General features: G+C 41.0%; 1 protein-coding gene across 5 annotated transcripts in view; it reads right to left on the bottom strand.

The window, feature by feature from the left end:
* pdlim7 (PDZ and LIM domain 7) overlaps window positions 1-25,120 on the bottom strand; it is a 164,920-nt gene that overhangs the window by 33,644 nt on the left and 106,156 nt on the right. For all 5 annotated transcript variants that reach the window (XM_068043509.1, XM_068043513.1, XM_068043510.1 and 2 more), the window contains one exon: window positions 3,885-3,964. In XM_068043509.1, the coding sequence (XP_067899610.1) occupies window positions 3,885-3,964 (80 nt within the window). The remainder of the gene's footprint in view (window positions 1-3,884; window positions 3,965-25,120) is intronic.

A 25,120-nucleotide genomic window follows, 5' to 3' on the forward strand; every position in this document is an offset into this window, starting at 1 on the left:
AAAAATATAATGTTACTACTACTATTCACTTGTTTACTTACTGTTTTAATAAGAGTGTTTGGCACTAAAGCATCTCAAAGGTGAGGAGGATCAGCAGGAGATAACAAGATATAACTGCAGCTAAAATAATCTACAAACATTATCCTAGGTCCCATGACATTTAGTGTTACGACCTCGGTAGAGACTAACTTTAAAACAAGAGATAATGAACTTCCCAGTGACCAATTAAGGAATCGCAGAACAAGATTTAGCATTTTAAGACTTTTACTATAATTAAACTAAAAATTAACATTAACTAAACATTACTCAGTGGGTAGCTAATGTACTAAATTAGAGAAAGGTATTTCCCATGAACTTACTGACATTCGAAAATTCCACACCACATTTATACGTTGCACAGTGTTCTCAGCAAAAACGTATCCTTGCAGTTAAAAGTCCCAAACTCCTCCCAGCTGCAATGGGTTGGATCTCCCAGTGTCCTTCTCAAAGTCAATGTCCTCTTTTCTTACTTCGTCTGAGCACATTCAACTTTAATAAGGCAATCTCTGGTGACCCCATCGGTCATTTCTCCTCCGCAAACCTGACCCTTCGAACCAGGTTCAAATCTTCGCAGCCTTTTGCTGTATCGGTGATCTGAGAGCAGCAATATCCGCAGAAACAGCCCACTGGTCTCTCTCTCTCTCTCTTTAGACTGTACATCTCTGCTAATCTTCATTTCTTCCCTTCAGTCTCCAGACCTAGGAAAGCCTCTCAAATTCATCCAGATCAAAAGTCAATAGCCTTTGACAATTCTCAGAGACCATGGGCTAAATTTTATAAGCCCCCCATGACATTGGGGGTCATGGTGGGGGCGCCCGGAAAATACTTCTCAGAGAGGCCCACCATGGGCCTGGACACCGGGAAGGCCCCGGCGCATTTTACCAGCTGTGGCGAGGCCTCGTGGTGACCTCCCAGGTGCACGGCAATGGAGACTTTATTTAAATATGCTAATGACATTAAAAATAATGAATAATGACTCACCTTGTAGCAATGACCGTCCCTCGCAGATATTGCGGCCGGGTGCTGGAAGTCCCGTGCCTACGGATCTCCGTTCAGAGATCTGAGGCGTAACACTGGTGGGGAGGGGGGAGGAATGAAATTTTCAGGGTGGGGTGGGGGGGGGCGGAAAAGCAGAGAGAACTGTAAAACTGTTTCAATTGGCTGAGGGTATGGTAGGAAGGGGCTGATGGGAAAAGATCTGTACGTTTGTGGGTGACAGGTTGGGACTGGCGAAACAATGTTTTCAAAGCTGGGTGGGGGGGTGGGAGTGGAAAAGAGGGAAATTAAAGCCTTGGTAGGTCATTGGGAGGGGGGGGGGGGAAAAAAAAAAAGAGGGGCTTCGCTAGTTTTTTTTCACTGTGCAAATTGACAACACTGTTTCATTATCCTTTAAAAATTTAAATGGCTTCTAAGGGCTTGAAGCCCCTAAAAAGATGGCGCTGGCACCTGCTGCCAGGTACGGAGCGCTCACCCCTTCTATGTCAATGGGGACGGGCGCTCTGCCCCCTCCATGATAATGAGCCGCTGCACGAAATATTGCGGGGGATCCATGTGCACAATGTACCTTTTAAAACTCGCTGTACAATTCAACCCCATAAGTCTGGTCATAGCAAAAATCAACTGGGCCTTCCTTTGCATACAGGTGTTAAAAATTGGAACTCAAATCTGCATTTTAGAACCCCTGGCTCCTTATTTACAATCAGAGAGTCTGGGAGAGCAAAACCCTTTGTCCTTTAGCTATAACAATCTTGCACCCTGCTTTCAAAAGGGTTTTTGATCTGAGTTCCTTGTTCTCATGGTAACTAAGACCCCTGACTTGTCTCTGGGCAGATTTTGTATGAGGCCACATGTTTCCTCCAAATGTCCATTTTACACTGCATTAAAGATCACAGTTTTTAAAACATAGCCATACTATAAAGCCCAGTGTTCATAACATTTTCCTAAATATTAGGGTGATTGGATGTGGGGAGTGAATAGGGATCACCTATGAGAATTGCCTAAAACACTGAAACCAAAAAAAAAGTTTTTTTTAATAAAAGCAACAACCCCTTTGGAACAAACTCAAATGTTAGGAGGAAGCCCATACCTTAACAAAGACATTGATGAGCTTTGAAAAAATAAAGAATGATTCCAAACAGAAGCTTAATTTATGAAGAGGGAAACTCAAAATGCAAACATATCATTGGGAAAAAAAAATAATATCCACCAGCACAAAATGGCAGTTTTGTATACTTCTGTTTTCCCTCCCCTTATTATAGCATATTGATATAGCTGCAGCTTATGTCATGACAACTCATAGCCCACTGCACACCCACCATAACTACTTATTTTTGTATGTTATATGCAAATCCAATGGAATTTAATGTGAACATGAAAAGAATATGCAATCTGGATTGTGATCCCAAATCCAAATCCTGAAATCCAACATAATGGGTTGGATTTTATGCAGGAGGCGGGGCGCCCAGTGCCGGGCCGAAAAGGCAGGGAAAACCTTGCCTTGGCCTTTTCCTGCCCCACCAGAGTGATCCTCCAGTCTTTTTTACATCAAAGTTTCATGAGCTGGGATCCCTGTCCCTTTAAAGATGGGGATCCCACCTCCATGAGCTGCCAATCAGAGGGCTTTCGGTGGCATTGCCAATACTGTTGAGGGCTTGAACCCAGGCCCAGCGCTGGAACCCCGGACCAGAAGTAGGTGAGGTGGGGTCACCGGGGTCAGTCCGGAAAGCCCCAGCAAGGGCAGGGTCGTGGAGTGCAGGGGGAGGGGTTCCTCCATGGGCCACAGATTGCCTATGGAGAAGGGACAACCCCCCCCCACCCCAAACCCACAGGGAGTATGCCTCGTGTTACAAGGTGGATTCCCCATATGGTGGAGGCTTGCCCTGCAACTGGTAAGATCCCAGCAGTGGTGGGAAGAGGCCCTTAATTGGCCATTAATAGGCCACTTAAGGGCCTCAATTGGCCTGTGGGCGGGAAGACCGTTGTCAGCCTATCCCGCCCCCGGAAAGATCGCTTGGTGACGGGCCCTCCGTGCCCCCACCACAATACTCTGTGCCCACCTGTCTCCAACCCTGCTTCAGGCCGGCCCATAATATACTGGCCAATGAAAAGGAATCAAACTTATTCATGCCCCTTGAAGCAACAGTTCTCTATTCAGTGTTTTTTTTTCAGCTGTATGTTCTTTTACCCCAAATTTTTAGGTTTTCAGGCATGACAGCAGCCAAGGACATATAATTTATCAGCATGAATCTCTGCCACTTAAATGCCTACATTAATGGTTGCTCCCAAAACTGTCCAACATTTCGTGACAGCAAGCCACTTGGTCAGCAAGGGAACTTCAAAAGTAAGAAACGATCAACTTTTCCACTTGGATCTTTGCCTCCTACAGTGTTCTAACGAAGCTCAATGTAAGCTTGAGGAACAGCGCCTCATCTTTCAGTTAGGCACTTTACAACCTTCCAAACTCAGATCAAGTTCAACAATTTCAGATCATAACCACTGCTCCTGTTTTTTTGGGGGGCAGCAAGTGTTGTTAATGAATCTGCTGTTGTCATTTTCAGCTCCTCTTTTGTTTCTTTGCTTTTCCCATTACCACTCCCATTTGTGTGCACCATTGTCCCTTCGATACTGGAACAAAAACTAATACTGCAATAGATTGGCAAGTACATATTTTCTTTAACAACGGAACAAATGTTTGATTCGCAGTAATACTTCATGGTGCTTCGCTGTTTTTAAATAAAAAAGTCTGAAGAGATGTGATGTATTCATTTTGGGAAAACTGTAGAAATAACTTGGGATCTATTAGTCAGTGAAAGAATAAACAATTTTAAAAGGTCAAAGATCATTACCTGGATCTTCATAGGACTTAAAGGTGGGCTCAAGAGCAGAAGCGAGATCAAATGAACTCCCGGCAGCACCTGTCTCAGGGCTAAAATGATAAAAAGAAAATAATGCTCATCACTCAATTGCACAATCCGTAATTAATTTGGCAGAAGAACATACAAACTTACGCTCTAAGACAAAGTATCACCTGAGCAGTGGCACTAAATTTCCTCAGAAGTGAAGATGATCACGTAGTCAGTTTCTGACCAACCAATATAATACCATCAATTCAGATGAATGTGCATCAGTAAAACAGTGGATTACTGTGGTTGTACTAAATTGCATAATCTTAACAAATGAGCTGTATAAAGTAAATAAAAACATGGAAATACTAGATAAATGGGAGATTCTTTTGATTAGCAAGATCATAGTATTCAATTTGTCTATAAAAGCTTAATCTCCCTGAAGAAAATAAACAAAATAAAAAATGCAAAAGGGAATGCATTCAAGAAAAAAAAAGTAAGAGCGACTGCATAAGAACGAAACACAGGGAGCGAGAGGAAAAAATGAGTGAGAAATAAAGAAAATGAAAACAAAGAAAGGTAGCCTGTGAAATATTGACAGAGAAAGGGACAGCAACAGTCACAAAGATAGCCTATAAAAACAGCAGGCACACACAAGAAAGAATAAATGAGAAAGAACAAAAGTGAGAACAAAGGCTACAAATGTATTTAAAATGTAACTTAGGCCACAAAGTAGCAATACTCGAGAAAGTAAAGCAGATATTAAAAAAAACTACAGTGATACCTCTGAAGTCTGAATTTTTCTCCTGAAATTGTGTAATTATTAAATATTTGGCTGTTAACTCATTTATTTCTTATTTAATATATATTAAAACAAATTTACATTCTGTTCTATTTAGATTCCCAATGTTTGAATAAATTGCTAACAGGTTGATTTGTACATCAGATATGAATACTTTACCCCACCTGCAGCTAGAACAGAATCATTAAGACAGGCTGGGGTTAAAACAAAAGGCGGTAGGGAATTCTTAAGAGTTTTAATGAAAGAAAAGCAGGTTCATAAGAATTGATGACAAAGAAATCTGAAAAGAAAAAAAGTAATAAGGCACAAAAAGTAAAACAAGTCTGGTAAAAAAAAAAAGCTAAAATTAAATAAAACTCAATATTCACATTACCAAAACATACATAAAATCTAGTAATGCGATTTTTTGGCCAAATTTGTTTCCTTATCTCCTGAAGGCACCATCTCATATTGGGGGTTATAGTCGAGGATTGACAGCAGGGATATAGCAGTAAACAGCCATAAGTAACAGGAATCCTAGGTAATATTTCCTCTCCATAAAACTAGGCAGCTGAAGTAAATAGTGGCACCTCTCCTACTATTCCGGCTAAAATGAGCTAACTTAGCATAAACCAAGAGCACATCTGCAACTACTTTTGTATGCGAGTACCACACCCAGCAGTATATTTACCCAGAGCAACGACGAGATTTAAAATGAAAATTTCCATGTAATGCTTCATCTGTAACCTAGGGGTTATTGTTCATTTGAACATTAAAACTAAATAAAGCCCACAATAATGCAGGATCAATGGCAGTGACACATGTACTTTTTCAGTATTAAAATGTATAAACATTCCCGATTCCATCTCCAATCTCTCCTTTCTCCCCTGCAAAAAAAGTTAAATTATCCAGGACTTATGATAATGGAGGAGAGGACCATATCAAAAGAACCACAGCAAACAATTATATGGACAGAGGAGTGCATCGTGGCTAGAAATGCAGCCACCTGGAGGGTAAACAATTTCTTGATGTAGCAGCTACAGCAGACACAGCTCTAACCTTGTGTTCCTTTGTAACTCAACATATTCTCTTGCCAACGATGCATCTAAGCACCATCTGTCTTCTATATTCAGCAAATAGAATTCAGTTCCATTTCCTGACATTTTAATGAGGTGGAATTTCCTGTAGCAAAAAATTTACACCTGTTTGTACGCAAACTTTGCCAATATCAATTTACACTAAAACTTCCTATGCGCTTTATTAGGCTATGCAGAATTTTTTTTTTTTAAAAAGTATGATTTAGATGTAAATTATGAAATGCCCCTCTGCTTGCATAATATATCAGGTTGTTGCAACATTGTTCATTGAAATTGGATTTTGGAAGTATTCAACTCATTATCCCATTGCATAATATTATTTATTAATAAATAAAATTGTTGAAAGAAACAATTTATAATGGCAATATCATTAATTGAACTGTGCAAAACATCAGGGTTTACAGGTTAGGGATACTTGATTTGCTGAACGTACAATAATCCATTAATAAATGTAAAAGTATACCTTGTGTTTACCTTTGTTCTACCTTATCCTAATTAATCAGAAAGAAATTGTTGGCATTTTAATTAAATGCTAGACTAGTCAACAGAATGGGGTATCTATGTCCTAACTTCTCATTTCAAATTAACAGTTACTAATCTCCCTTCAAAAGCCAATGTTCTAATGAAAAGTAGAAACTAATATTCACTTAATTAAATAGACACAAAAAAATATGCATTTACAATCAAAGTTTTTCTAATCCATAGGATATATACCTTGTTTGCAATCTAAATTTAAATAGTTTGATATAATACTGTCCATGAATTTCACATCTCAACTATTAAATGCTGTCACTACATAAAGTTTTATAGTAGCACACAACTCCAATCTAAACATGTGCCAAAAAGCATATGCTAAAAATAAAAGCATGGCTGCTGATTTTCTACACAGATATTGGGCTTACATTAAATGACATTGGATTTTAAAAAAAAGTTATGATTTGTGTCACGAAAACATGCCAAGTTGAATGATGATTTTTAATCCACTGGCCGGAAAGCCATATTAAAGTTAAGAAGAAAAGGGAACACATAAAAAGGTGACTCTACAAGCAGCTAAGATGGCCACACCAATTTGCATCACTATACTCCACACTCCAATGCATTGAGGTGGGGATGAATTGTCTGCACAGTCCCAGCAAGAACAATGACCTGTGGAATCCGAGTGAACTACCTATCCTGTTCCCATTAGCAAGACATTTAGACCATCACCGAGACATTAAACTGGTGGAGACGAACCACTCAAACCTAATCATGCAAACAACGGGACCCTGGTTGTGAGAATGGAATCCCTAGACATGAACTGATTAAGTTGCAAGAGGGAATACACACTGGCAACCACCATGTTCAACCACTGGGCTGGATTTTATGTGCCTGCTGCTGATTTTGGCAGCAGGTGAAAAAAACGACGGCCCACCTGCATGAGCATGCGGCGGCTCATTTAAACAGGCGGAGCGGGCCGCCACCCCGATCATGTGGAGGGAGCAGGCTATCCATTCCCAGCAATGGCGTCAGCTGCTAATTCGCAGGCATTTGACGCCATTTTTAAAGGGCTGTCGGCCTGATCGGGAAATTTAAGTATTTAAAAGGGCAATGGAATTAAAATAAATAAATTCATCTCTTTTGTCCCTCTCCCCCCTCCCATAACAATTCAATTAATTATTTGCCCTTTCCTCCCCAAAAACACTTACTTTTACCATCGGACCTCCCCCCCCCCCCCACCCCCTCAAACTGCACAAACATTCAACTTCAACCCTTCCCACCATCACCTACACCATGACATTAATTTGACCCTGTTCTTCCACACCACTCTCCTCCTCCCTCCCCACCCCCCCCCCCCCCCCCCCACACTGCATTGATAAACTGACCTCCTCAAATTGGAATCCCGTTGGTAGCCAACGGAGTTGGGGGAGGGCTTCCACGAGGCCTCACCACCATCGGTTATATCAGGCCAGGCCCTCCCGTCATCAGGGTGCGTGGCGGCTCTCTCCTGGAGACATCTTCAGGTCGCCACCACCATGGAACCTGATGCCTGGGGTAAAACAAAATCCAACCCACTGGGTGCCAGTCATGTGACAGGCCCACCATCCATGTGCTTAAGCTGGTGTTTTCCCTGCAGCAACCAGACAAGCAGCTAGATACCAACAGGAGAAGACCCAAGTGGGGTCCCTATTCCCTCCACTCCACCTTGCAAGCTTCAAACCCTGCCTGCTGACACTAACTACTTAAGCCTATCACTGCTGCAGGCAGAGACCCCTTGAAGGAGATCCTCCGCAGCGCCGTCTCCAGGAGAACTACCGAATTAGCCATCTACATCTTCAAACCAGAAGCCTCAGGACTCCTGATTTCAGCCTGAAGCCAGTTGAGTCACCAATTTCCACAGGCTGTATACCCCTTTTTATTTCTCTGGACTCTAGCTCAACCAATCTATCCTTCCCAACTTTGTAACCTGTTTGAGTGTGTTTTTTTTTAAATTTGTTCATGGGATGTGGGCATAACTGGTTAGGCCAGCATCTATTGCTCATCCCTAATTGCCCTTGAGAAGGCGGTGGTGAGCTGCCTTTTTGAACCACTGCAGTCCTTGGATTGTAGGTAGACCCACAGTACGGTTAGGAACGGAGCTCCAAGATTTTGACCCAGCAATAGTGAAGGTATGGTGATATTGTTCCAAGTCAGGGTGGTGTGTGGCTTGGAGGGGAATTTGCAGGTGGTGGTGTTCCCATGCATCTGCTGCCCTTGTCCTTCTAGTTGGTAAGGGTCGTAGGTTTGGAAGGTGCTGTCTAAGGAGCCTTGATGAGTTGCTACAGTGCATCTTGTAGATGGTACACACTGCTGCCACTGTGCGTCGGTGGTGAAGGGAGTGAATGTTGAAGGTGGTGGATGGGGTTCCAATTAAGAGGGCTCCTTTGTCTTGGATGGTGTCGAGCTTCTTGAGTGTTGTTGGAGCTGCATCCATTCAGGCAAGTGGAGAGTATTCCATCACACTCCTGGCTTGTGCTTCATATGGATGTGGAGTTACTCGCTACAGAATTCCCAGCCTCTGACCTGCTGTTGAAGCCACAGTATTTACGTGGCTGATCCAATTCAGTTTCTAGTCAACAGTAACCCCCAGGATGTTGATAGTGGCTGATTCAGCAATGGTAATACCATTGATCATCAAGGGGAGATGGTTAGATTCTCTCTTGTTCGCAATGGTCATTGCCTGGCATGCGTGGCGCAAATGTTACTTGCCTCTTATCGGCTCAAACATGGACGTTGCCCAGGTCTTACTGCATATAGACACGGGCTGCTTCAGTATCTGTGGAGTCACGAATGGTGAACATTGTGGAGTGAATGGAGTGAACATCGTGGAGTGAATGGAGTGAACATCCCCACTTCTGATGGAGGGAAGGTCACTGAAGAAGCAGCTGAAGATGATTGGGCCTAGGACACTACACTGAGAACTCCTACAGTGATGTCCTGGGACTAAGATGATTGACTTCCAACAACCACAACCATCTTCCTTAGTGCCAGGTATGACTAACCAGTGGAGAGTTTTCCCCCCAATTCCCATTGTCTCCAGTTTTGCTAGGGCTCCTTAATGCCATACTCAGTTAAATGCTGCCTTGATGTCAAGGGCAGTCACTCTCTCCTCACCCCTAGAAATCAGCTCTTTTATCCATGTTTGGACCAAGGCTGTAATGAGGTCAGGAGCGGAATGGCCCTGGTAGAACACAAACTGTGCATCAGTAAGCAGGTTATTGCTGAGCAAGTGCTGCTTGATGGCACTGTTGACGGCCCCTTCCATCACTTTGCTGATGATCGAGCGTAGACTGATTGGGCGGTAATTGGCCAGGTTGGATTTGTCCTACTTTTTGTGTACAGGACATACTTGGGCAATTGCTGTGGGCCTGGAGCGATAACAGATTTTCTTCCCTAAAGGGCATTAGTGAACCAGATGGGTTTTTACAACAAACAACAATATTTTCATGGTCATCATTAGACTAGCTTTTTAATTGCAGATTTATTAATTGTATTCAAATTTCACCATCCGTCATGGTCGAATTAGAACACGTGTCCCCAGAGCATTAGTTTGGTTTCTGGATTACTAGTCCAATGACACTATCACCACGCCACTGTCTCTCCGTGTGTGTGTGCGCGTGCGCGCGAGAAAGTTGGAGTCCAGTTTATTATTTTACTTAGATCATTTTAAGTACAATATCGCTAACCTCTTTTTTTGTTAAACTTAAGAAAACCTGTCCGATTGGTTCTTTTTATGATCATAGCACCGAAATAGTTAAACACTCACTGGATTGGCAACTATATCCACTTTAAAAAATAATTAAATCTGTTGTGGTCAAACAAGACAGACAGACAAGAGGGGAGCCCTTCAACCACTCCTCACTTGATTGTAACATATGCATTTATCTTTAGTCTTCAGCTGTATGCCTAATTATTTACAACTGTATTTTGCTTGAGTCAATACCTACCCAGATGCATATTTTTCCCCATGATCTTTATGTTGAACTTCTGATAATTTCAGGTTTTATTGTCTTGAATTGACTTTACATTGCACATTACACATTGTATTCTTACTGGAGTTGATAATCTGATGAACTACTTGACAAATACATCTACCCCTTCCCCAATAAAATGCTAGTCTCATTAATATGCTGTAAAAACTCACCTGGTTCACTATGTCTTTCAGAGGAGGATATCTGCTGCCATTACCTAGTCTGACCTACATGGGACTCCAGACTCACAGCAACTCTTAATTGCCCTCTGAAATGACCTAACAGGGCACTCAGTTGTATCAAACTGTTACAGAAAAGTCGAATAATAATAAAACCAGATGAACCACCAGCATTGACTTAGACTCCAGAAACGACAAAGGCACACCCTAAACAATCGACAATGCAAAGTCTTCCTGACTAACATCTGGGGACTTGTGGCAAAATTGGCACAGCTGTCCCTCAGCCTAGTCAAGAAACAGCCTGACATAGTTACACTCACCGAATCATATTTTACAGCCACTGTCCCAGAGTCCTCCATCACCATCCCTGGGAATGCCCTGTCCTACCGGCAGGACAGATTCACCAGAGGTAGTGGGAGTGGCCCTGGGAGTCCTCAACATTGACTCCAGACCCCATGAAGCCTCATAGCATCAGGTCAAACATGGGTAAGGAAACCTGCTGCTCATTATCACTTACTGCCCTTCCTCAGCTGATGAATGAGTACTCCACCATGTTGAACACCACTTGGAAAAAGAACTGAGGGTAGCAAAGACACAATGTTTTCTTGTTAGGAGACTTCAATGTCCATCACCAAGAGTGGCTTGGTCGCACCTGTATTGATTAAGCTGACTGAGCCCTAAAGCACATATCTGCCAGACTGGGCATGCAGCAGCTGGTGATGGAAATAACAAGAGGGAAAAACCTACTCTAATTCGTCCTCACTATTCTACCTGTTGCAGATGCATCTGTCCATGACAGTACAGGTAGGAGTGACCACTGCACAATCCTTGTGAAGATGAAGTCCTGTCTTCACATTCAGGGTACCCTCCATCGTGTTGTGTGGCACTACCATGTGCTAACTGGGTTAGACTCAGATCAGATCTAGCAGCTGAAAACTGGGCATCCATGAGACGCTGCGGGCCTTCAGCGGCAGAAGAATTATATTCAACCACAATCTGTAACCTCCTGACCTGGCATATCCCTCACTCTATCATTAGCATCAAGTCAGGAGACCAACCTTGGTTCAATGAGGTGTGTAGAAGAGTATGCCAGGAGCAGCACCAGGCATACTATAAATAAGATTCCAACCTGGAGAAAATACGACACAGGACTGTATGCATGTAACATGCTGATTCCACTATTTAGCAGACAGAATTAAGTGATTCCATGATCAATGTATCGAATCAAAGCTCTTGCAGTCCTTCTACATCCAGTCGTGAATGGTGGTAGATAATTAAACAAACATCCCCATTCTCAACGATGGGGGAGCATAGTACATCAGTGCAAAAAACAAGGCTGAAGCATTTACATCACCTTCAGCCAGAGTTGCTGAGTGGACAATCCTTTATGGCTTCCTCCCAAGGTCTCCACCATATAGATTGCCAGTCTTCAGGCAATTCGATTCACTCTATATGGTATCAATAAACAGATGAAGGCACTAGATACAGAAAAGTTAATAGGCCCTGACAACATCCGGCTGTAGTACTTAGGACCAGTACAGCTGCAACACTGGCACCTATCCGACAATGTGGAAAACTGCCAGGTATGCATTGTCCACAAAAAGCAGGAAAATCCATTTTGGCCAATTACTGCTCCATCAGTCTACTCTCAACCATCAGGAAAGTGATGGAAGGTATCATCGACAGTGCTATCAAGTGACAATTGCTCAGCAATAACCTGCTCACTTACGCTCAGTTTTGGGTTCCATCAGGGCCACTCAGCTCCAGACCTCATTACAGCCTTGGTCCAAACATGAACAAGAGCTGAATTCCAGAGGAGACATGAGAGTGACCGCCCTTGACATCAAGGCAGAATTTGATTGCGTATGGCATCAAAGAGCCCTAGCAAAATTGAAGCAAATGGGAATCAGGGGAAAACTCTCCACTGGTTGGAGTCATATCTTACACAAAGAAAGAAAGATGGCTGTGGTTGTTGGAAGCCAATCATCACAACTCCAGGATATTGCTGCAGGAATTCCTCAGGGTAGTGTCCTAAGCCCAACTATCTTCAGCTGCTTCATCAACGACCTTCCCTTCAATACAAGTGAGAATTGGGGATGTTCACTGATGATTGTATAGTGTTCAGTACCTTTCACTGCTCCTCAGATACTGAAACAGTGCATACCCACATTCAGCAAGATCTGGACAACATTCAGGCTTGGGCTGATAAGTGGCAAGTAACATGCACACCGCACAAGTGCCAGGCAATAACTATCCCAACAAGAGAGCTTCTAACCATCTCCCCTCAACATCCAATAACTTTACCATTGCTGAATCCCCTACCATCCACTTCCTGGGGGTTTACCATTCACCAGAAAATTAACTGGACATGCCATATAAATACTGTGGTGACAAGAGCAGGGAATTCAGCAGTGAGTAACTCACCTCCTACTTCCCCAAAGCTTTTCCTCCATTCACAAGGCACAAGTCATGAGTGTGATGGAATACTCTCCATTTGCCTGGATGTGATTAGTGGGGTACTGCAAGGATCAGTACTTAGGCCCCAGCTATTCACAATATATATCACAGATTTGTATGTGGGGACCAAACGTAATATTTCCAAGTTCACAGATGACACAAAACTAGGTGGGAATGTGTATTGAAGATGCAGCAAAGCAGTTTCAAGGGGATTTAGACAGGCTAAATGAATGGGTAAGAACATGGCAGATGGAATATAATGTGGAAAAATGTGAAGTTATCCACTTTGGCAGGAGGAATAGATGTGCAGAGTATTTCTTAAATGGTAAGAAATTAGAATGTGTAGGTGTACAAAGGAACCTGGGTGTCCTCATCAATAAGTCACTGAAAGCTAACAAGCAGGTGCAGCAAGCAATTAGGAAGGCTAATGGTATGTTAGCTTTTATCACAAGAGGATTTGAGTACAGAAGTAGCAAAGTCTTGCTTCAATTGTACAGAACCTTGGTTACACTGCACCTGGAGTACTGTGTGCAGTTTTGATCACCTCACCTTAGGAAGGATATTATTGCCATGGAGGGAGTGCAAGGAAGATTCACCAGATTTGTTTGCGGGATGGCGGGACAGTCCCATGAAGAAAGATTGGGGAAATTGAGCCTGTATTCTCTAGAGTTTTGAAGAACGAGAGGTGATCTGATTGAAACCTAAAAAATACTTAAAGGGATAGACAGGGTAGATGCAGATAAGATGTTTCCCCTGGTTGGAGAGTCTAGAATCAGGGGACAGAATTTCAAAATAAGGGGAAGCCACTTAGGACTGAGATGAGGAGAAATTTCTTTACTCAGAGGGTTGTAAATCTTTGGAATTCTCTACCCCAGAGGACTGTGGAAGCTCAGCCATAGAGTATGTTTAAAGCACAGATTGACATATTTTTAAATACCAATGACATCAAGGGATATGGGGATAGTGTTGGAAAAAAGGCATTGGATGATCATCCATGATTGTATTGAATGGCGGAGCAGGCTAGATAGGCTGAATGGCCTACTCCTGCTCCTATGTTCCTAGGAGTGCAGTTCCAACAACATTCAAGAAGCTCAACATCATCCAAGACAAAGCAGCCTGCTTGATTGGCACAGCACCCAAGCACCTTAAACATTAGACTCCCTCCATCATTGGCACAGTGTGTACCATCTACAAGTTGCACCGCAGCAACATTCCAAGACTCCTTCAACAGCACTTTCTAAACCTGAGACCTTTATCATCTAGAAGAACAAGGGCAGCAGATGTAGGAACACCACCACCTGCAAGTTTCCCTCCAAGTCACACACCATCCTGACTTGGAACTATAATTGCCATTCCTTTAGTCACTGGGTCAAAAACCTCAAAATCCCTTATTAACCGTACTATGGGTGTACCTACACCACATGGACTGCAGCGGTTCAGGAAGGCAGCTCACCACTATCTTCTCAAGGGCAATTAGGGATGGGCTATAAATGCTGGCCTTATCTGCGATGCTCACATTCCAGGAACAAATTAAAAACAAAATCCACAACCTCCTTCAAAACTCCACACAAAGTATGGTAAATAGCTATAATAAAAGGAATAGCTTCCTTTGAAGCTTTGGCGGGCAAACTAGGCCATATAATTATTGCTTCATAAGTGTACTCCTTTTCTTTAGCTTCTTACAATACTTAGAATTGGCCATGCTTGGAATCAGAATGGTGTGGCATTTAGGATCCAAGTGAAGGTTGAAGAATACTTCTTTGATTTTGGACAATGGTGTTTCTTCCAAAGCCTGTTCTCCTCTTATCTAAATGCAGTCTTTTTTTTCCTCTTTATTTGGCAAAGATAAGTCAGATGTATGGGATGGTGTTTGAATTTTAATTACAGTAAATACCTGATGCAAGAGAAATGAAAAAATCATTTTCATCTGGAACAGAGGAAATAATTATTACAATCTTTGATCTAATGCAACCTTAATCAACTATTTTAAAGAAGTGTGAATCAAATCACATTTGATTATTTTTAAACTTCCAGACTTACATCTCTTAAAGGCTGCAAAACAAATCTGACAAAAAAAGAACAGCATTGAATTATTTGGAGATGTGTATTTTAAGAGGTTCTTTGATCCATTAATGACCAATTCCCATCTTGAGATAATTAGGCTCCAATTTCCCCCAAATCAATGCTTTACACAATTGGAATCTAATTACTGATTGTAACTTTGAAAGGATAAGATTTGAATTAGGGTTGCTTGCATTTTTTTTTTAAATAAAGGGATCATGCTTAATACTAATGGTGGGGATTGCAAGGTTGCAGAAGCTGGGGCTGTTCCCCTTAGAGCACAGAAGGTTAAGGAGAGATTTAATAGATGGGTTCAAAGTCAAGAAGGGTTTTGACAGAGTAAAATAAGGAGAAACCTGGTTCTTGTGGCAGAATGGGTAGTAACCAGGAGGGCAGAGATTTAAAGTAATTGGCAAAAGAACCAGAGGTGAGAGGAGGAGAAAACCTTTTATGCAGTGAGTTATGATGACCTTGAATGCAGTGTCCAAAAGGGTGGTGGAATCATATTCAATTAGAACTTTCAAAGAGGTAACTGGATAGCTCTTTCAAAGATCGGACACAGACATGAAGGTCTGTGCTTTAATTAATTAGCACCCCAATAATCAAGGAAGCAAAGAGTGTTTATAGGAAGATTTTGTGTGAAATATAAATATAATTCAGATTAAAATTATAAGACACAGGAATTACTAATTCTTCATGAACATAGGAACAGGAGGCATGTAGCCCCTCAAGCTTGTTCTATTATTCAATGAGATCATGGCTGATCTGTGACCTAATTCCATATACCCACCTTTTCCCCATTTCACTTCATATCTTTAGTTGACAAAAATCTATCAATCTCAGTTTTAAATTTAATAATTTATCTAGCATCAATTGCCATTTGCAGAAGAGTTCCAAACTTCTACCACCCTTTGTGTGAAGAAATGTTTCCTAATTTCACTCCTGAAAGGTCTGGCTCTAATTTTTATTCTATGCCTCTATGCCCCAACCAGCATATGTGATTTATCCCTATCCGTTTGCTGTAATATCTTGAAAACTTTGATCAAATGTCCCCGTAACCTTCTACATTCAAGGGACCCTTGTTCCTCCTCTTTGCTTAACCCTAGGATTCCAGGCATCAGTCTAGTAAATCTACACTGCACCCTCCAAGGCCAGTATATCCTCCTTAAGGTGTACTGCCCATAAATACTCTTAGTACTCCAAACCTGGTCAAACCGAGGCTTTGTACAGTTGAAGCATGACTTCTACCCCCTTATGTTCAATTCCCCTAATTCAGCATTCCATTGGCCCCTCTGATTATTGCCTGGACTTGTTCATGACATTTTAATGATCTATGTACATGCACCACCCCCCCCCCCCCTTCCAGGCTCTTTGGATCCCCACTGTTTCTGGCTTTTCACCATTTAAAAAGAGCCCTGTTCTATCCTTTTTAGGCCCAAAGTGGATGGCCTCACATTTGCCATCTCTGGATGTTTAAGTTGTAGTATCTTCTTTTTCTTTTGTAACTGAAAAACAGTATTGAATCAAGTCCTGATAAAATGAGAGCCTCTGAATTCCTGGACTTGGATTACATTTGTCATTTTCTTTAAGGAAAGGGTAAGTTCAAAGGAAGCCTGTGCACCTAAAGCTTTGGGTGCAAATTTACACCCATTCTGAACATGTGTAAATACAGGAACTTTGCACTGAATGCTCTTTAGAACAGGGAACAGGGCAATCCTGGTGAACAACGGAGAGTCTGGATGCAGCACTCGCAAAACCAACACAAAAGATGCAAGAAATTCAGGCATAGTGCAAGAATGGGTGCAAGTGAACTTTACACATTCTTGGGCTACACCCAGATTTCCTACATTTTTTGTGCAGAAATCTGCCAGTGCTGGGTCAGCAGTTTCCCCCCCCCCCAGTCAAAACTATGTAAAATACATTAACTTAAAAAAAACTGCATCAGGAATTGGAATTAACCTAAACATCACCACTCCCCCCCCCAAAATCTGACACCTTCAGTTCAAACAAGTCACCTTATCTTCGACCATAACCAATGCAGTCATATTTGGGATTGAGATCAAAAAACAAACAAATGCTCATCAGCAACATTCTCATCAGCATACAAGCTGGAATATCTAAAAGACTAGAGAGTCAAAATGTTAAAGCCCTCACCTAATTAGTGATATGACCCCTGGAGTTTAATGGTCCAGCCAGAACTATGTGCACTGGGGAATGCAAGGCTGGCAGGTTATCTGAACAGAGTGTCTGCATATTACTTGCAATCCTTTACTCACCTCAGCAAATAACTTCAAACTATATTCTGGAGTCTGAAACCTGCTAATGTCCAGCATCTTATTGCCATCCTACACCTTTCAAAGAGTCACTCATCTTTTGCAGTCTCTCCCACTGATCAGTGGAAGTGATGAGACCCACATGAACGGCATAGGTACAGCAGGGGAAATATGAATTGCCTTCTCTCACAAGTTTCAGCACATCTATTCTTTTTCCAACCCTTCATCCAATACCCACCATTCTGCCACAAACTCAAATGGGTCAGCCTGCCCCAGCAGCACCCGAGTTGCAATAGCCTGCAGGTGGGTCCTCACAGCCACGAGCACCCAGAGGTCATGATCCATGAACGTCTCAAGGGGCCTAACATGAGAAGCGTGGGATGTGCCATCATAGGAAATAGGAGCAGGAGTAGGACATTCAGCCCGCTTAGCCTGCTCCGTCATTCAAACAGATCATGTTTTATATCTCTTAGTAATTTATGATATTGTGGTATACATAGCCACATAAAGCGTATTGCATGTTCAACTCTTCAATAAATATATAAACGCTAATAAATTGTCTCATGTAGCATTCTGTATACAACTACAAGAATCCCCTCTGTGTCTCAAGTGGGGAGATTCTTATTGGAGAGTTTCCCAGACCCTTATCATATCTGGGATATTTATAACTTAGGTATAATTATTTTTTTTTTTTAAAAGGCTATCTGAAAGAAAGTAATATTCTCTTTTTTTTTTAGGGAAGACTAGTTCAGTTCTTCAGACTCAAACAAGTGTCTGTAGGAATCTGTCTGGTCTAAACTTAGTAAAGGAGACTTATAGGGATGTACGCTTAATTTGGTTTAGTCCCTATAGGGGTTAAAGTCATAAATCACTTCAGTAGATCATTTGCTTGAAAGAGGAAATCTGAGAAAAAGAGAGCATGAGTACAAATTCCTACAGACTCAAGGTAAAGTCAGAAAAAAAGTGCAAGTCACAAAGAATCGGAAAGTTTGCCAGTATCACAGAATCCACCGGTAGAGCAAAGTGAGTCAGGGGGCTGCATCTTATGGGCCCCCCCCCACCCCGAGGCAGGACCAGAGGTGAGGGCATTTTCAGCCTGATGCTGGGAGCCCCACATTCTACACAAAATCCAGCCCAGGGTCTTTGATTAAGACTAATCAATCAATTTTACAGTCCCAATCGTTAAGTGGTAGTCAAAGTCAAATTTCAGGGTTGACACAGTCAGAGATGTTGAGAGAGCAGAGTCAAGCTAATGGAAATGGAAGAAGATGCCCAGACACAAAGATAATTAAGCCAGATAGGTTAATTGAAAGTCTGTAGGGAGGAAGAAATAAGTTGTTCTTTTCATGAACAAAAATATCATCATTTGACAAGACGACATGCTGGTGTGAAGGAAAAACCAATATTGTTTTACATGTAAATAACTCTGGAAATATCAGTTATATGTATTTTAGCTGTGATTACAGTAACAAACATGCAACTTAACTTGTTAAATTTCAGGTATTGTATTCTGGGAAATTATTTACATGCACCATTTTACATTTTAATGTATAATTTTTCTTTTAAGTGGGGAGGGAATGTAATACATTGTAATACCTGAGCAGTTTGTTATGCTCTCTGCTGCCCTCTCTGTTGGAGAGGCGTTAATAAAGTTTGTTCAATAATGGCTACTTGCTGTGAGTACACATGTAGTCTCACTCAGTAAAATATACAACAGTCTTCACCTGCCTGGGTCAGGCAGCTCCTAACTAGTTTTCTGTCCAATTAAAATGTTGATTAGGAACAAAGCTCCTCTTCTCCCCGTCACTGTTTTAACTATCGACCTGCAGCATTCACACTGCTTATACTGGGTTAAAATAGAGACTGAAGATATCCAACCACCAAGCAGTTTGATTAGATTCAGGATATATACAGGGCTAAGTAAATACTAGAACAATCAGATCAACACGAACACAACATAAAGCTGTATTTTAAATTCAAGCATTTATTGGTTAGGTGATAAATGAATTTCATTCAACCACATACTCTGGGTTATTGATGCAATAAAAATGAATCTGGCAATTCTGCATCTGGTTTGTCTAAGCAGTTAGCAATCCTTTTTGGTTTATTCAAACTGGAACTAATACCCTTCAGCAAGATAATTCATTCCTCCAATTTTAAATTTGCTTTAAATAAAAATATGTAAATCAGTTCTACACAATGGAAGTACTTATGAAACTGCTGTACAATATTGATCCCAATCTTTCTCAAAATTACATGAAAAATGTTGAAAGGTAAAGTATTTTAACATTTATATGTGTTTTTGATAGATGGGAACCTGGGATAGCTGGCAAAAAAAAAAAAATCTAAAAAAGTATAAATATAAACACTGGAACATGGTGTCAAAGTTAAAATAGTGATGCTTGCCAAAAGTGTGGTGACTGAAACAAGAACTCAACCTGAAGAATTATAAAAATTTACTTTTCTTTTAAAAAGTGAAAGAAGTGCTAAAAAAATGGCCGCCAAAAAATGGCTTTGTATATTCAAACTGTCTGGCAAAGACAAAAGAATGCCTTCAAAAACAAAGAGGTGTCAATTACACCCATTCTGAACCTATCAAGAGACATTTTTGGATTGAATGGGTTCTTCTGAAACAAAGAAGGCATGAAGTAGCCACCTCCTGGGCCATTGTCAGTCACTACAGGGTGGGACATCTGTCTCCCAACAAAGACAAAGGTGTAAGAGAGAGCGAGGAAGGGGGAGCGAGAGAGGAAGGGGGAGCGAGAGAGAGAGAGAGGCGGGGGCGGGGGAGAGAGGGGGGAGAGGGGGGGAGAGGGGGGAGAGGGGGGGAGGGAGAGAGGGAGAGAGAGAGACAGAGACAGAGACAGAGAGAGAGAGAGACACACACATACACCCAGGAAGAAACATCACCAAATGCTTGCCCAGCTAAGAGCTGGGAGAAAAATCCAACAAGCCAAGGCTATAAATTATACATTTTCAACTTGTGCAGCATTGAATTGGAAGTGATCCTCGATCTTCAAACTGAACTTTCAATCAACAGAGAAATCTACAAACACCTCAAGCCTACAACCAGTGAGAACCTGACCTTCCTTTTCCTCTCTATCTGTCTCTTTTTGTGCGCGCGCATGCAAGTGAATGCGTGAGTGGTTATGTCAGCGAAACTGTCACCATTCGTCACTATTACTTCACTAAAACTGACAGCAGCTTTGGGATTTTGCACATATTGAAATCTAAGTGTTGTTGTCACTGATTCTAAGCTCCTCCACAGGGTGCGTAGTTGAGCTTCCCCCCGCCCCCACCCGAGTACATTCCCTAAGCAATGAATTGATGACAACTTGAACTTCTATGTTGTTAGCCTCGCTGTAAAATGCTTGAAAAAGTTACACCTCCTTGACAGAGGTGTATCTAGGTTTATTAAATGGCTGAATATAGGAAGTTCAAGGGGAAGTGAAAAAGGAAATGAGAGTATGATAAAGAGACTGGCAGCTAACAAAAGGGAATCCAAAAGTCTTCTGCAGAACATAAATAGTAAAAGAGTTGCAAGAGAAGGGATGGGGCATGATTAGGGACCAAAAATGGCATCTACACATGGAGGCGGATGGCATGGCCAAGGTACTAAATGAGTACTTTACATCTCCCTTTACCAAGGAAGAAATTGCTGCCCAAGTCATATGAAAGAGGGGATAATTAAAATACTGGATGCACTAAAAATTGACAAGGAGGAGGTACTAAAAAGGCTGGCTGTACTTAAGTCACCAGGACCTGATGATTTGCATCCAAGGATGCTGAGGGCAGTAAGGGTAGAAATTAGAGGCACTGGTCATAATCTTCCAATCCTCCTTATATACAGGGGTGCCAGAGAACTGGACAATTGCAAATGTTACACCCTTGTTCAAAAAAGGGAGTAAGGATAAACCCAGCAATTACAGCCCAGTCAGATTAACTCAGTAGCGGCTAAGCTTTTAGAAATGATAATCTGGGACAAAATTAATAGTTACTTTCACAAATGTGGATTAGGTAAGGAAAGCCAGCACAGATTTGTTAAAGACAAATCATGTTTAACTAATTTGGTTGAGGTTTTTGATGAGGTAACAGAGAGGGTAATATGGTTGTTGTGGTGTACATGGACTTTCAAAAGGCTTTTGATAAAGTGTCACATAATAGGCTTGTCAGCAAAGTTGAAACCTATAGAATAAAAGAGACAGTGGCAGCATGGATACCAAGTTGGCTAAATGATAGGAAACAGACAGTAGCAGTGAACAGTTGTTTTTTGGATCAGATGATGGTGTACAGTGATGTTCCCCAGAGGGTGGTTCTAAGACCCCTGCTTTTCTTGATATGTATTCATGGTCTACACTTAGGTTTACAGGGCACAATTAAGATGATTAAGAGGAGATTTGATAAAGGTGTTCAAAATCATGAGTTGTCTACAGAGTAGATAGAGAGAAACTGTTGCCATTGGCGGAAGGGTCGAGAACCAGAAGACACCGACTTAAAGTGAATGACAAAGAACCAGAGGTGACATGAGGAAAAACTTTTTTTTTTTTTTTAACAGAGTGGTTAGGATCTGGAATGCACTGCCTGAGAGTATGGTTGAGGCAGATGCAATCATAGCTTTCAAAGGGAAACTGTATAAGTACTTGAAGAGAGAAAAAAAAAGGGCTACAGGGAAAGGGCAGTGGAGTGGGAATAGCTAAATTGCTGTTAGAGAGTCGGCACAGACACGACGGGCTAAATGGCATCCTTCTGTACTGTAGCCATCCTATGATTTTATACTAACTTCATAATGACTGCTAAACACCCTCACTGCTCCTGAAAATCTAATTTTATATTTGTGGGATGTTAAATTTCACCATTATGATAAAAACATTCCACATATTTTTACATGTTTTTAAAAGTTTGTTTATATTGATATTTTAGCTTCAATCTAAATCCATTTATTTAACGGCCTTAAAATTTTATTGCAAGTGAAGCATAAAGTGCTTTTAACTTCCTGGTTTGCTGTCTGTGAGAATACTTCAACGAGATTGGCAGGTAACCCTGCTTGTTGACATCGCTACTGGTGGATGCCTGGAGATCCCCATGATCTGATGCAGGATTTAAACTGCTGTTGGGAAAGTGCAGGTTTGTATTAGAGAGAGATCAATAGATTTTTGTGGATGGCTTTCTTCGAGGTCAGTGGCAAGCACAGTTGCTTCACCGCTGACCACATAATTTAGCCCATTAAGTGAAGCATATAGCTTACAAATGTATATGGAAAAAAAATGTGCTTAAACTCAAATGTACAGTAATAGCCACTGGTCATGCAACTGAAATTAAACTCCAGTACAAATTTCTAATCCTGCAATCATTTACTGTTTGCTCCTTTGTGCAGGTTAAATGCCAGTGCTGGATTAGGGGATATCTTTTTGTGCAGCATTTGAAAGTTAATCACAGATTAACAAAGACAAACATGATTACTTAGATATAGAAGATTTGTTAAAAAGCAATTAGCTGTTATTTCAGACCCAGCCATTCTACTCTTCTCAATTACTGGGATCATCCTCATCAACCATCGATCAAAATCAATTTGACAAGTGCCTCTTATGTTTTTTTAAAAACAGAGCACAGTTTGAAATAAGACCTAAAGGAAGCTAAATATATTCAATAAAGATGTTGGTCCTCGTGTCCACTGTGCACTCCAGTCCTTGCAATGCCCACTAATCACATTCCAGTGTGGTGTGATTTAAAGATATCGAGCTAGTTTAGGTAGCAGGTGTGTCTTTCTCACAGGATCTCTCTGCTGTTCAATTGCATTGACTCCTGGTCTTTCCCTCCTCACTCACCTGTAATTAATGTGCACTGGTTAATTGGGGTATCTCCATTGCTTTAAAGTGACTGGAAGACTTAATTTTTGTGTTTTAAAATGAAGCAGAACAAGTCAGGCTTCCATTTTGTTAGATTTAAAGACCTTTATTTCATAGACTATCAGTGCATGATTTTTGACTCCTACAGGAACTGGTTTCCAGGGTATTGGGTTGGTGACTGTCAAAACATCACTGTGGGAAAAAAAGTGAGCATGGAGTGGAAATGAGAGGCAGCAAAGTTTCTGTTATAGTTTATCAAAATGAGGAACTTAAAAATAACCTATTGTTAGGACCTCCCGAAATAGGATATGGATGCAAGACACAAATATCAAGTCTGATATTTGTGAAAGCAAAAAGCTCTCTTTCCCATCACAGTGAACATTTCTGCTTTGCACCAAAGCTTTTTTTTCTGTTTAAAAGAAAACTACTAATCCATTTATATAAAAACTATTGCCTCTCAAATTACAGAATTGCAACCATGAATGTCATTGATTCTTTTTCCTTCTGACAACAGTCAAACTAGCACTGTAGGTAGTTCCATTAAACTCTCCACATCATCTGGACTCAGTTTAAGTAATGGATTAGATTAAAAGGATTTGGTTTAATTCATAATCTGTGTTGAATTTATCTGGTCTCAGCCGGGGCTAGTTTTTCCAACCCTCCCAATTAGCCTGGAATCTCCAGGAATGGAAAGTTACATTTCTTTGAAACTTTGGGGTGGGGGGTTGGTGAACAGGGGAAGCGGAATTAGAGTTCACATACACAGGACTTCTTGTGTGATCGCATCAGGATCTGGCAGCAAATCCTTCCTGTGGTCCTGTTTCACAATGGAGAACACATGATGTGCTGCAGTCAATGCTGCAGTGCAGTCTACATGGGGGAAACAGCATGGGCAGCACAAGTGAGGTTGCCAAGTCTGTTTCAAGTCCAAAATGGGACAAGGGGTGAGATGGAATTACAAAATATGTTAAGCCGCAAAGAAAAGGGCTGCAACTTGTGTGGTTTTACTTCGTTAAAGGTGCTATATAAATGTAAGTTATTGCTGTAGGTTTAAACAAAAACAGAATGAATTTCTGACAATATATCTTTAAAAAAACAATGATATGTTGTATAAAAAAACAAGACGTAACCACTGATCTACATTAATCATTTTATTTTCCCATTTAAAGCACTTGATAGAACTAGAAATCTTCAATACGTATTTGCTTAACTTAAGCAAACTTCAATGAACTAATATTCAGTCTAAAAATAGTTACGCACAAGCAGAGTCATCGACAGGGGATCCAACCTTTATGCTGTAGACGCGACAATTACAAACTGCAAGCAAATGCGATCAAAGGTCCAGGAATATATTATGTACGGCTAGAAAGAGTTCAACAGCAACTTTTCTATGAATAATTAAATTACAGATTTGGAGACTGCTACATTTGTCATCATTTAGCACTGTGATGCTTGATTAAGAGAAAGCTGAAACATGCAATGTTGAAATGTTTATCATTTTGATACTTCATTTCCTTCTTTAAAAAGATTCCACTTATCTCCAAGTAATAGTTAAAAAGTATATAAAGAATTAAATGTGGTTAACAAGGGAAAAGCTTACTGTGTCACTCTTCATAAAGAAATCAGTTTGTCCTTTGGAGTCGATGTAGACTCATTTCTAAATAGTAAAAAAGCCTGGTATTTGGAGCAGGATTTCTGACAGCAGCAACTTGTATTATTCTGGTCATCAAAATTGTGATTGTGTGGTTAATATATTTCAATTACAGTTTTGCACTAGGAATGTATCAATTAAATATGGGAACACACAGTGATTACCTACTGAAGTTTTACAATTCATCTCCACTTTTATTAGAATTGCATATCCAATTTCAAAAATCATTTAGTCGGCATATTTATACGGAAATCAATATGAAGAATCACTTAATTCAAGAGCATTTATTAAAATACTTTCTCAAAACAAACCAGTATATATAAATTTCTATACAGTGCATTAATACTATGTTACAAACATATGCAATCGCTTCCCGGTCCCCAGTTCTACAATCATTAAACTCACAG

This window comes from Heterodontus francisci, chromosome 12, assembly GCF_036365525.1.
Source record: "Heterodontus francisci isolate sHetFra1 chromosome 12, sHetFra1.hap1, whole genome shotgun sequence".
Classification (NCBI taxonomy): domain Eukaryota; kingdom Metazoa; phylum Chordata; class Chondrichthyes; order Heterodontiformes; family Heterodontidae; genus Heterodontus; species Heterodontus francisci.